Consider the following 11,819-nt stretch of genomic DNA (forward strand, 5'->3'; position numbering starts at 1 on the left):
AAAGAACGTGGTTGCGGTTATTTTCGTTGTACTGTACCTGTACTTTCCTGTACATACAGTACTTCCGCTGTGCATTCCGATTGTTTGACGTATGTGTGATTGTACGTTGACCTCATTCCGGTACTTTACCGTCGCGTCTGCCTCGTGCCGGTGTACGCCTCTCTGTATATAATTGCCCACACACCGTCTAGCCATTCATTATTCTACGTCTACAGCAGTGGTCAATTAGTTGCGACATGAATCGTAAACTGGTGTTTCAAGATAAAGATTTTCAAAGAGCGTTTGAATTGGAGGCTGGCCGAGAGGACGACGGTTGGACGAAGACCGGCACGTGGACGGAAAGCTCGGAGTTCTGGAAGATGGTCGATTACGATGCGGCGGTACCGCTTCATCTCAAGTGTAGAATTCGCGTGAACGACGTGCCTCTGGAGAAGTGCCGGAAACTACTGACGAACGTTGAGCTGAGGAACAAGTGGGATGGGGCTAAGTTTGAGGTGAATCAACTGGAAAGGAATCCTTACTACTCAACAATCTACTGGATATTCCATCTGCCATTTTTTGTACAGAACAGGGACATGGTCCAGCACACAGCAGTAAGGTGGATTCCCGAGAAGAAGGCTTACGTAATTCTCTACAAAGACGGGACACATCCCAGCAAGCCTGAAACGAATGATTACATCCGTATGAAGACTGGCCTTAGCTACACCATACTGAGACGAGCAGACAATGATCCTAATACAACAATAATGTCTACATTAGGAAACAACGAGTATGGTGGTTGGTTGCCTTATGCTTTGATGGGCAAACTATATGCCAGTTCTCTAACCAAGCTCAGTCAAAGATTGACGAAAGCATGCAGTGACTACAGTGAAGAAAGTACATCACTTCAAAAGCCAATTCAAAAGCAAACACCTAGTCTAGGTGTTGCTGCTTCTAGACAGTACCACAGAAGTCTATCTGTTAAAGATCAGCGATAGGACAATGATTTTGACTTATTCTTGTTAGGAATTTTTATAAAGTAAATTCTGTGCTACTTTTATTGAAGAGTATTTAATTCTACTGAAATAAACAATTAAATTTCTTGACGTGAAAAGTGCCTAAAATTCATCATTTTGCACACTCTTGTTTCAAGGGTACTGGTTGCTAATTAATTGTTAATTACTTATGTATACAACAGCCAACTCCGTTTTGAAGAGACAACCAGGTTGCAAGGTGCACTCTAGACATGTGTTGGTAGTAAATCTGTCCTGTCAAACTATGCAAACTATTTCCAACTACAAAGTAGTTATAAATTTTTGAACTGACTTACTGAAAGTTCTTTGAACAATTAATTAAATTAACCGGATGTTTGTTTCAGCGGGAATGTGAGGTCATGTTGAGGCTTATTTGAATAATTAATGATAATTGGTTAGTGAACTCTCAGTTTCACAATGTGTCAATGTTGTACATATTTGTATTGCTCAAGGTAGCTTGCCCCGCGCCGCATCAGGACGACTGTACAAACCCTGTACTGACTCATAACGTCCCAGTGTTGCGTGTTGCGTATTGCGTGTTGCGTGTCGGCGTTGCTACAGTGTAGCTAGACCTATTTTGGGTAATCAAGTGCACTGATCAAAGAATGTTGCTGGAATGGCGTACACGTAAAATAAACAGGCAGACATTCACCATTTTCGCCACGCCTGTTGTGTTCTGTCATTGTGTCATTGTCACATGACGGGAGCACGGGACAGTCCATGTGTACAACACATCGTTATCGCCCAAAGCTAATGAGGGACTTCCCTTTCTTATCTCTTCCCGACAATCGTCCTTATTCAACTAGGGGAGCACATTGCATCACTCGTGTGTAGCGGTGGCTGGGTTGAGAATGAACGGCATTATAGACGATGATTTTGAGTTGGCTCTTCGTCTTGATCATGAAGGAGAAACTGAAGGATGGAGTTCTACAGGATCATGGATGTGCTGTAGAAAAGCCAGGTTTTTGAAAAAAATCGACAGCGAAAAAGAAATTCCTCTCCATATCAAATCAAGCAGAATTTATCTAGATGGAATTCCAATAGATAACTGTTTGAGCCTATTGATAAATCCTGATCAGAGAAATGCTTGGGACAACGGCCACTTCCAGCTGGAAAAGTTAGATTCAAGTGACTACCCACTCGGCACAGACCTTATCTACTGGAAAATGTTTTTGCCATCTGTTGTCAAAAACAGAGATATGGTTCAGCTGACTGCTTACAAGATGATCGGAAACGCTTGTGTTATTGTCTACAAACAGGGGGATGATTCCAAGAAACCAGAGAGCAGCGAATTTATTAGGATGAAGACAGGACTAAGCTACACAATCCTTAGACCTGCTGAAGATGATCCTTCATATTCTACCTTGATATCAACATTGGGGAACAATGATTATGGTGGTTGGCTACCCAATTGCCTAATGGGACTGCTCTATAGCATGTCAATCACGAATCTCTGTAATCGACTATTGCACGCCTATCACAATCAGCACTAACTCAGTGACAGTGTCACAAATCTGACTTTGGCATAGCTATAGTATAAACCGGTATAATTAATTAATATTACAAGATAGTACTTCAACACAATGAAGTACGTGTGACATCTTGCTTCAGTAATCTTATATATCACACGCAATAGCAATTTAAAACTGATACAGTTTTGTATTAAATCAAAGAACAATGTTGGCATTCGAAATCGACTTCACCGAACGAATATGCTATAGAGGCATGTGATCACGTGTTAGGACTTAGCCAATCATCTTGCCGCACGTGCTTCAACAGTAATATGGCGTTCGCGTTCTTTGTCTCTGCTGTCTTGCTGCTTAGCGGTGCTACCGCAGCCAATTTTGACGAGGAAGAAGGTGTTCTCGTATTGACGGACGCCAACTTTGAAGAGGCTATCGCAACCCACCATCACATTCTCGTAGAATTCTGTGTGTAACGACATCTTTGAATACCTAGGATATCGTAGTTCCAGTAATAATATCTCGTCTAGATGCTCCATGGTGTGGCCACTGCAAAGCTTTAGCACCTGAATACGCTAAAGCAGCACAGTCTCTCATTGACTCCGCTTCTGACATTCGTTTGGCTAAAGTCGATTCTACCGTGCAGTCTAAAGTGAGTGAGCAATTCGAAGTACGTGGTTATCCCACAATCAAGTTTTTCCGTGGAGGAAAACCTCAAGAATATACGGGTGAGACAGTCTTTCTACTGGGAGGAGACGAGCTTGTAGAGTGCTTGTCATTATGCTTGGTTGCTAGGTGGTCGCACAGGAGAAGAAATAGTTACATGGTTGAAGAAGAAAACAGGACCACCGACCAAAGATCTAACATCCCCCGAGGCAGCGAAAGGGTTCATTGATTCTTTAGAAGTTGCCGTTGTTGGATTCTTTTCTGATCTCGAGTCTGCTGAGGCGAAGGCGTATATTGAAGCTGCTGCTGGAGATGATGAGCTGGAGTTTGGTATTGCAAATGATGCTGCTGTGCTGGATGCATACAATGTGCAGAGCCCGACTGTGTCTGTTTTCAAGAAGGTAAGACGGATGATTTACAAATGAGCAGAGAATGTAGCATTTACTTGCATGATTATGTTGTCTATCTCTTCCCAGATAAGTGAATAGATATTAGATTTTTGGATCTAGCTCACACGTGATTATAAGTAAATATTTGCAAGTGGTTTGCTAGGTGGGAATGAGACTATCAATCATGAATGCTGGTATGACCATGACGGAAATAGGGACATAATGCATGATTACAAGAAATAACAGGAAGACTGTAGTATAGGCGAATGGTTTGTATTGAAGTTAGGATGCTTGAGGGTCAGTCAGAATTTTGGTTGTTGGCTTTGCACATGTTTTCTATTATGAAGCTATCTCCCAAGGTTTGAAGCATGGAACACAGTAACCTGCAGTATAGCAATAATAGGTTTCTACTGCATTTGGTTGCCACTTGAAGTATGGAATTCCAATCTCATACTACGTATTATAGGAACTTGTATAGCTGATGTAACATGGACTGCTATCCTAGATATTCATTTGGCTCCTGTTTTACTCTATGGAAGTCATCTTTGGAGGTTAGACAGAGTGACGACAGGGAAAATGGTAGATTAAGCATTAGATTCAGAAAAGGCGTTAGACAGGGTTTGGGCATGAGGAGAGAGACTCAATAAGGATAGACTGGGCAGTTGGTTTGTTGAAGCATATGAAAGAGTGAAGAGGGAGCAGACTACATGTACCTGAAAAGGGCAATAGAATCAAGGTATCATCTCATGAGACATATGTCATGGTTGATGTGTAGAGAACAATCAGATAGTAGTAAAACATGTTTGCAGTTACATATGATGACTAAAAAGGCCATCAGTAAGAATTAGTTTATTTCTAACTCCAACTGGCATACCTCATGTATATTATAACACTTTTTTTCTTGGCTTCCTTTTAATGATAAATGTGATGGTTGCTTCATGCAGGGTAGAGGTCAAGTGAAATTCATGGAAAAGGGAAGTGTTACAGTAATAGCTATATTAATTAACATGAGTCATGCTTACCAGCTATCCTATGATAGATTATTATTCAAGACCTTCTGCTCAATGTTGACTTGTTTGGTAGCTTGTCACATGATTTGTAGAGGATGCTAGAATGGATTTTATGCATGGTTAATTAATTAATGCATACTTGGACTTGACCAACTATTGTGTACATTTCTAAAGAAGAGAGAAAATTTAGAGGAATACATGTATATTATTTAGAGAATTTACCAATTACCAACAACTTGCTGATTATTTTCTTTGACAGTTTGATGATCCAGTTGTCAATTTTGATGGTGATCTCACAAACCCAGAGGCTATTCTCAAATTTGCCAAGGAGAATTCTCTTCCATTGGTCAATGAATTCTCTGACAAGACAGCTCCTCGCATCTTTGGTGGTGACATCAAGAGTCACATATTATTGTTTGTCAGGAAATCTGATGAAAACTTCCAAACATTCTATGATGCCTTTGCTGCAACTGCAAAAGATTTTAAAGGCAAACTACTTTTTGTCCTCGTCGATGTTGACGTAGAAGAGAATGCTCGCATTCTTGAATTTTTTGGGATGAAAGAAAGTGATGTATGTGTTACTATGCTTCACTACTTATGTGACGCTTTTATAACGAGGTAATGTTAGGTACCAGCTGTTCGTCTGATTTTCCTTGGAGAAGAGATGAAGAAATATCAGCCGCCTAACTCTGATCTGACTGCAGAGTCATTCAAACAATTCGTACAAAGCTATCTCGATGGCAAATTGCAGGTTGGTTTAGATGCAGTAATGTTGCTAAGACATTAATTAAGGTTATTACGGTTTGCTATGTGTGTGTGTGTGTGTGTGTGTGTGTGTGTGTGTGTGTGTGTGTGTGTGTGTGTGTATGTGTGTGTGTGTAGCCCCACTTGATGAGTGATGAAATTCCTGAAGACTGGGATAAAAATCCCGTCAAGGTACTAGTTGGAAAGAATTTTGGAGAAATTGCATTTGACAAATCAAAGAATGTTTTGGTTGAATTCTGTAAGAGTATTCTCCAACTATCAAGAACTGTTTGTCTTGCAATGGTGTTGATTGTTTTTCTTAGATGCTCCATGGTGTGGACACTGCAAGCAGCTGGCTCCCATTTGGGATGAACTTGGTGAAAAATATAAAGATCATGAGAATATAGTAATTGCCAAAATGGATGCGACAACCAACGAAGTAGAGCGAGTTCAAGTTCAAAGTTTCCCGACTATCAAGTTCTTTCCGGCTGGAAGCAATGATGTGAGTTACATGATGTAGGTTTACTCAAATATTGATATTTTTAAATTATAGTACGTAAGTATTCATTTGTGGCACCTACTACTTGCCTGTCGTCTTGGCTGCTCACTTTATGCCTTTTTACCTTTCCAGAGCACTAACACAGCACTAACACAGCATGTACATACAGATGAATTATGCGGACTATCATGGTCTGTTTATGTCATTATGCTATCAACTAATCCTTACCATTTATTTCTGTAAGTCACACTTGATTATTGGTTTTTTCAGGTAATGGACTATGAAGGTGGACGAACAGTGGCCGACTTTTCTACTTTCTTGGATTCTGGAGGGAAAACTGTGCCACCTGGAGATGAACCACCTCCAGATTATGATGAAGGGGATGAGGATGATGATGTCGATCAACCTAAAGACGAGCTGTAGTTGTTAGTGCAGTAGAATGTGGCTGGTAAATGGTCACCTTGCTAGTGTCTTGTTTGAACCACCTGGTGAAAGCTGTCTATATACAAAATATAGACATTTTATTTGCCCGGAGTAATGATTCACAGACAATGACATAAATGATAATTGCGCGCGCTAAGGCTCCATGTGTCTACATGTGGCGCGTGAACTATTTAGCATGTCCGAGTCTGAAGTAAGGCACCGAAAAGGCGGCAGTGCTGACCGCTTTGATGAGCAACCACGGAACGAACAGAAGCAGAGTGACAAGACAACATCGTCGATGCGGACTGGAACGTTCTGGCTCACTAGGATAGTCTTCTTACGCTCCTTGGCCTTTGTCTATTGTAAGGATGTAAGATGAGCGTTTGAATGAATGTTTGTTAGATTGAGTTGTAGGCATTTCTTGTGCAACTACGTTTACATGTTTTCTACTTGTAACGTCTGTAATGATTCGAACGGCTATTGATTATAAATAATCTGATCGTTAATTAATTAATTAATAAATTCATAGGTATAAGCGAAATGAAGTAATTTGTTTAGTTTAAACTAATACGTTTGTGCTGGAAATAATATATATATATATATATATATATATATATATATATATATATATATATATATATATATATATATATATTTAAATATATTGAAATCTGTTACCATTTCTGGGCTGCTAGAGATTTGTGACCTATTGAGAGGTCATTACATCTGGACTAAGAAACAGTAAAGTTTTAGCAGAAACCTATCACTAGATATGGATTATTATTGCAGTGTTTGTAGTGCATGTGGTGCAACCCTTACTTATTAATCAACACTATAATTATAGTTGAGTAGCTAATTTAATTGAATGATTTAATTAACTAAAGGGACTTAGAACTGTACTGTGCATGACTATCTAGGAGATGTCCATTTCTCATCTGGTACAAGAATATCAAGTGTTGCTCAAATTTCAGTCTTCGTTGTGTTTTAGTCGTTGCATTTCTTGTTGCATACCATCAGAACAAAGAACTTCTTGGTTCTAATGGTCTCCTTCCTATCAAGAACTACCTGAATCACGTTAGGACACATTTCAAGGGAATAAACATTGAATCCGTCACAGCTATGCCTACTTTGCTGTGGTGGTGTGATTATGAGAACAGAGCAGACTGGTTGTTGGATGTGCTGGCATTGTTCGGACTGACTGTCTCTGGAGGAGTTCTTTTGATGGGATCAGCTAACATGTTTATCATGGCTCTGTTGTGGGTATTATACCATTCTGTTGTCAATGTTGGTCAGAGATGGTACTCATTTGGTAAGTAGTCAGATGTCATAAGTGAGGCAATGTAAATAATGGTGGGTAGGTCAGTATAGCCAGAAGCTGTCCATTTTAACACAAAAAATTAGAGGATCTCAGTCTTAATTAATTCAGAGTTTCATTGTGCAAACTTTTTTTGTGTTAAAGAAAGGATGCATTGTAAATTAGTTCATATGTTTTGCTACTGGCAAGCCATTCTTTGATGTTATTTTTGTCTAGACACACAGAGTAGCAGAAGTAGCACATAGTGTGACTTAAGTGGTAACAGAAGAAACACCAGCTTTAATAGGTATCGATCTAGAAGAACTACACCATGTAATACATGTATGTATATGTAGTGGGAATGATGCAACCAAATAGTTTAAGGATCAATCAATAGTATTTTTGCCTAACTGGAAGTGATAAAATCAGTAAAATTGTGTCACTTGTTATAGGCTGGGAATCTCAGCTACTTGAAACGGGCTTTTTGGCAATTTTTGCTTGCCCTGTCTTTTCACTTCGTCAGATTCCTGTCAACACACCACTGTCAGCTGTTGTTGTGTGGGGATACAGATGGCTCATATTCAGAATAATGATCGGAGCAGTATGTCAGCTGGCAGTGGACATTGGGAATCTAAATTTTTTGTGGTTGTCTATAGGGTCTAATCAAAATTCGAGGTGATCAGTGTTGGAGAGACTTGACTTGCATGAATTATCATTATGAGGTGCAGTTCTGTGTAATGGTGTGTGTGTGTGTGTGTGTGTGTGTGTGTGTGTGTGTGTGTGTGTGTGTGTGCGTGTGTGTGTGTGCAATCATAGAACAAATAGACAAAGTGGTACTATATAGGTACACACAAGCAGGCAGGCAGACAAGCAAAATAGATTCAACAGGAGAAGCTACTATATGCGAGAGAAACACATAGAGTCAAACGTTTTACCAGTATACATCGTGCTTTTCAAATTTATGTTTTATGTTTGCAGACTCAGCCTGTACCCAGTCCAATAAGTTACTACCTTCACCAAAATCCAGAGTTCATCCACAAGTTTGAGACGTTGTCCAACCACTTTGTTGAGCTTGTTGTTCCCTTCTTTATGCTTATTCCACTGAAAAACAGATTCTTTTCTTCCCTCTGTGGATTTCTGCAGATTCTCTTCCAAGTAAGTTAATTAAAGTATCAATAAATGAAGAATTTTATCACAAACTAATTACATGTATTGGAAATTAACACTTTGTAGCAGTCGCTTGTTCTGTAGGACACTCCCACCCATGAGTACTGTATGCAACTACCCATACCCACACATGAGCATATACAAACAAGATAATTTAACTACTTCAAAGTGTCACTTAATTAAATTCACTTTTTCAATTGTGTGACATTATACTTTGTGGACAATGGCAATGAAGTATCATTGCTATTACACATGAGTTGTTCATTACTAGTTTTCTATTCTACTCTAATATCTTCATTATTTGTCACAGATTGTTTTGATAATCAGTGGTAACCTCAGCTTCCTCAACTGGCTCACCATATTGCCTTGTATACTTTTCTTTGATGATTGTCACCTTTCATTTCTGTTTTCAAAGAAGAGCTCTACATCAGCATACAATAAAGTCAGACAACTACAGCTGCAGCCAAACCGTCGCCTGTCTGCCAGTAAGTTGACATAGTCACTATATTAAAGAGTATTGTGGAATGTACCTGATGGCTTACATATCCTTGTAGGTCAGTATATTCGTTCTGCTGTGAATTGTTGTGTTGGATTGCTCATCGCTTATCTTAGCATACCAGTTGTTCAGAATCTTTTGTCATCACAGCAAATGATGAATACATCTTTTGATTCTCTTCGCATAGTTAACACTTATGGAGCATTTGGGAGGTATGTAGACTACTACAGCATGTAGTGAGTGCCATGCAAGATTGACAGAAATGTGACGTGCCTGTGGATGTTAGCTACTCTAGCTGTTACATTTGATCTAGAAACAATATCTAATACATTGAATTTATCCAAGTTAATGTCATTCTACAGCATTACAAAGGAAAGAACAGAAGTGATATTCCAAGGAACTCGAAATACCACTTTATTGCCTGACAGTGCTGGTGCTCAATGGGAGGAGTTTGAATTTAAATGCAAGCCTGGGAATGTTTCACGCCGACCATGTCTCATATCACCCTATCACTACAGGTTAGACTGGCTGATGTGGTTTGCAGCATTTCAGGTATAGCATAAAGTCACATGTAATGATCATCTTTACTGTTCAACTTGGAAATGGTGATTGCAGAATTATCAGCACAACCCTTGGCTTGTCCATCTAGCTGCGAAGTTCTTAGTAGGTGATGAAACAGTTGACAGTCTAATAGACTACAATCCATTTGCTGGTGGTGATCCTCCAAGGTAAATACCAATTAGTCACTTTTGGAAATTGTTTGTATAGTTGTACAGTGTGTTTATTGATTGTTACACATTTGTTTGTTCTAGTGTTACACAACTAGCGCGTGCATTCCTTCAGTTTGTGGATTTGCATGATTTGCAAGTTGCCTATTTTTACAGGGTCATCTAATTTTAACTTGTGGTTATTGTCAGTCAATCTCCTTTGAGACATACCATAGTATTCCTAACGTTTGCATCTTTGTTACTTAGATATGTTCGAGCTGAGCATTATCACTATGAATACACCAAGGTGGGAAGTGAAGAGGCAGCTGCAGGGCAGTGGTGGAATCGCAGAAAAATTGGAGTATACCTTCCACCAATCACAGTGGATCACCTGAAAGACTATATCAGTGCCCAGGGATGGACAGTTAGCAAACAACCTTCTAATTAGTTCATTTGGATGCTTTGTTATCTCCAAATGCTACATCTAGCATTTTCTCTACATTGACTATTTTCTCCCTGGGTTTTCCGCTGACTTTACCGTTTAATATTTCATAGTTGTCTATCCTCATCCAGTCCGAGAAAGTTACCAGCTTCTTCTGAAACTGGTCCATTACGTCTCCGTTTCTTGATCTTGAATCCCATTGAAGAACGTTACCACTGATATCATCATATATTGACTTTGCTGTCTCCAATGCATCGTTGACTGTCGTAAGAATAACACCAACAGGTCCTGTCTTGATCCAACCACTACAGTATAGTCCAGGAATGACTCTGTAATGTTTACTAACGACATGAGAAGTGTTTGCAATGCCTGAAGTTAAACCAGTTGCACTGTCTTTTGGGGTGACAACTCTGCCACATAGATTAGGTATAATGCCTTTGTGTACATCAAATGGAATGTCAGGATCAATAGAAACACTCTGATATCCAACACTTTTGATAGCTAGTCCACATGGTATTGACATCGTGTGACCAGTTCGTATAGCTTTGTTTCCATCCAAACGATTCTGTTCAAACTTGACAGCTACAAGGGAATTTACCCCTTCGATAATCTTTGATTCAAATTCAACTGGGGAATGTAGAAACTTTAAGTTCCATTCTCGTTGAGCTGCTTGTCGTCTGGCTGTTTCATTGTTTCCTGGATCTTCCAATGCTGTTTTACAAAGCAGCTCAATAAGACGCTTTCGTTGTCTTGGAAGTTCACTTATTTTTTCAGGAACCCCTATAAAGTCATTAGTATCCAAATCTGGTCGAGAACCAGGAAGCCGAACCATTTCACGGAGCTCCTTTATAGTGAAGGCAACTTGCAATGGCCCACGTCGACCAGCAATAATGATTCTCTTTATGCTACTCTGTTTGAGAGCATCCAATGCATGAGCTGCAACGTCTGTCTTTTCAAGAAGTTGAGCAGGAGTCAGCAACATCCGAGCAACATCAAGAGCAACATTGCCATGTCCCAGTACAACTGCTGTGTTGCAATTGAGATTCAGATGAAGATTAGCATTCTGTGGGAAACCGTTGTACCAGCCTACAAAGTCTGAAGCAGATATGACTCCGTCACACGTCTCTCCAGAGACATTCAATTTTCTGTTAGCCTGAGCACCATAGGCTAATACAACAGCATGGTAAGAACGCAACAGGTCTACTATCTTCACATCATTTCCTACGTCGAGGTTGCCAAAATATCTGCACCGTTTGTCTCTTGCTACATGTGTAAAGGAGTTGATGACGTTTTTCACTTCAGGGTGATCAGGAGCGACACCATAACGCACTAGACCAAATGGAACAGGTAACTTCTCGACTATATCAACACAGACGTTTTCTGTCATTCTGAGAAGATGTTGGGCAGTGTAGAAACCAGCTGGACCACTCCCAACAATACAGACGTACTTTGTGTCATTATGAGCACACCTGGAAGAAGCTAACTTGTAAAATACACGACCAACAA

The 11,819-nt window shown here is 39.8% G+C and overlaps 5 protein-coding genes across 8 annotated transcripts; 4 read left to right on the plus strand and 1 right to left on the minus strand.

The window, feature by feature from the left end:
• Positions 1-186: 186 nt before the first annotated feature.
• Positions 187-1,093, plus strand: LOC134184349 (START domain-containing protein 10-like). The gene has a single exon (XM_062652022.1). The coding sequence runs from the start codon at positions 237-239 to the stop codon at positions 975-977; it is 741 nt and encodes a 246-aa protein (XP_062508006.1). The 5' UTR covers positions 187-236; the 3' UTR covers positions 978-1,093.
• Positions 1,094-1,826: 733 nt separating this feature from the next.
• LOC134184923 (uncharacterized) lies at positions 1,827-2,704 on the plus strand. The gene has a single exon (XM_062652693.1). It carries the CDS (start codon positions 1,865-1,867, stop codon positions 2,504-2,506), a length of 642 nt encoding a protein of 213 aa, XP_062508677.1. The 5' UTR covers positions 1,827-1,864; the 3' UTR covers positions 2,507-2,704.
• Positions 2,705-2,776: 72 nt separating this feature from the next.
• On the plus strand, positions 2,777-6,318 carry LOC134184347 (protein disulfide-isomerase-like). The gene is made up of 8 exons (XM_062652020.1): positions 2,777-2,944; positions 3,007-3,204; positions 3,272-3,543; positions 4,801-5,112; positions 5,170-5,292; positions 5,424-5,544; positions 5,609-5,787; positions 6,055-6,318. The coding sequence occupies exons 1-8, from the start codon at positions 2,797-2,799 to the stop codon at positions 6,205-6,207; spliced, it is 1,506 nt and encodes a 501-aa protein (XP_062508004.1). The 5' UTR covers positions 2,777-2,796; the 3' UTR covers positions 6,208-6,318.
• A 33-nt stretch (positions 6,319-6,351) lies between these two features.
• On the plus strand, positions 6,352-10,319 carry LOC134184346 (lipase maturation factor 1-like). 4 transcript variants are annotated; one of them, XM_062652017.1, is made up of 11 exons: positions 6,352-6,569; positions 7,196-7,516; positions 7,954-8,102; positions 8,158-8,223; positions 8,480-8,656; positions 8,979-9,153; positions 9,223-9,376; positions 9,527-9,716; positions 9,780-9,892; positions 9,977-10,076; positions 10,139-10,235. In XM_062652017.1, the coding sequence occupies exons 1-10, from the start codon at positions 6,371-6,373 to the stop codon at positions 10,056-10,058; spliced, it is 1,626 nt and encodes a 541-aa protein (XP_062508001.1). In that variant the 5' UTR covers positions 6,352-6,370; the 3' UTR covers positions 10,059-10,076; positions 10,139-10,235. The 4 variants fall into 4 exon arrangements, with proteins under 4 accessions (XP_062508001.1, XP_062507999.1, XP_062508000.1 ...); XM_062652015.1 differs by lacking the exon at positions 9,977-10,076 and having other exon boundaries at positions 10,139-10,319; XM_062652016.1 differs by having other exon boundaries at positions 9,977-10,275.
• A 1-nt stretch (position 10,320) lies between these two features.
• On the minus strand, positions 10,321-11,813 carry LOC134184348 (NADPH:adrenodoxin oxidoreductase, mitochondrial-like). The gene has a single exon (XM_062652021.1). It carries the CDS (start codon positions 11,698-11,700, stop codon positions 10,321-10,323), a length of 1,380 nt encoding a protein of 459 aa, XP_062508005.1. The 5' UTR covers positions 11,701-11,813.
• Positions 11,814-11,819: the final 6 nt, after the last annotated feature.

The sequence above is a fragment of the Corticium candelabrum genome, chromosome 9 (assembly GCF_963422355.1).
Source record: "Corticium candelabrum chromosome 9, ooCorCand1.1, whole genome shotgun sequence".
In the NCBI taxonomy this organism is placed as follows: Eukaryota; Metazoa; Porifera; class Homoscleromorpha; order Homosclerophorida; family Plakinidae; genus Corticium; species Corticium candelabrum.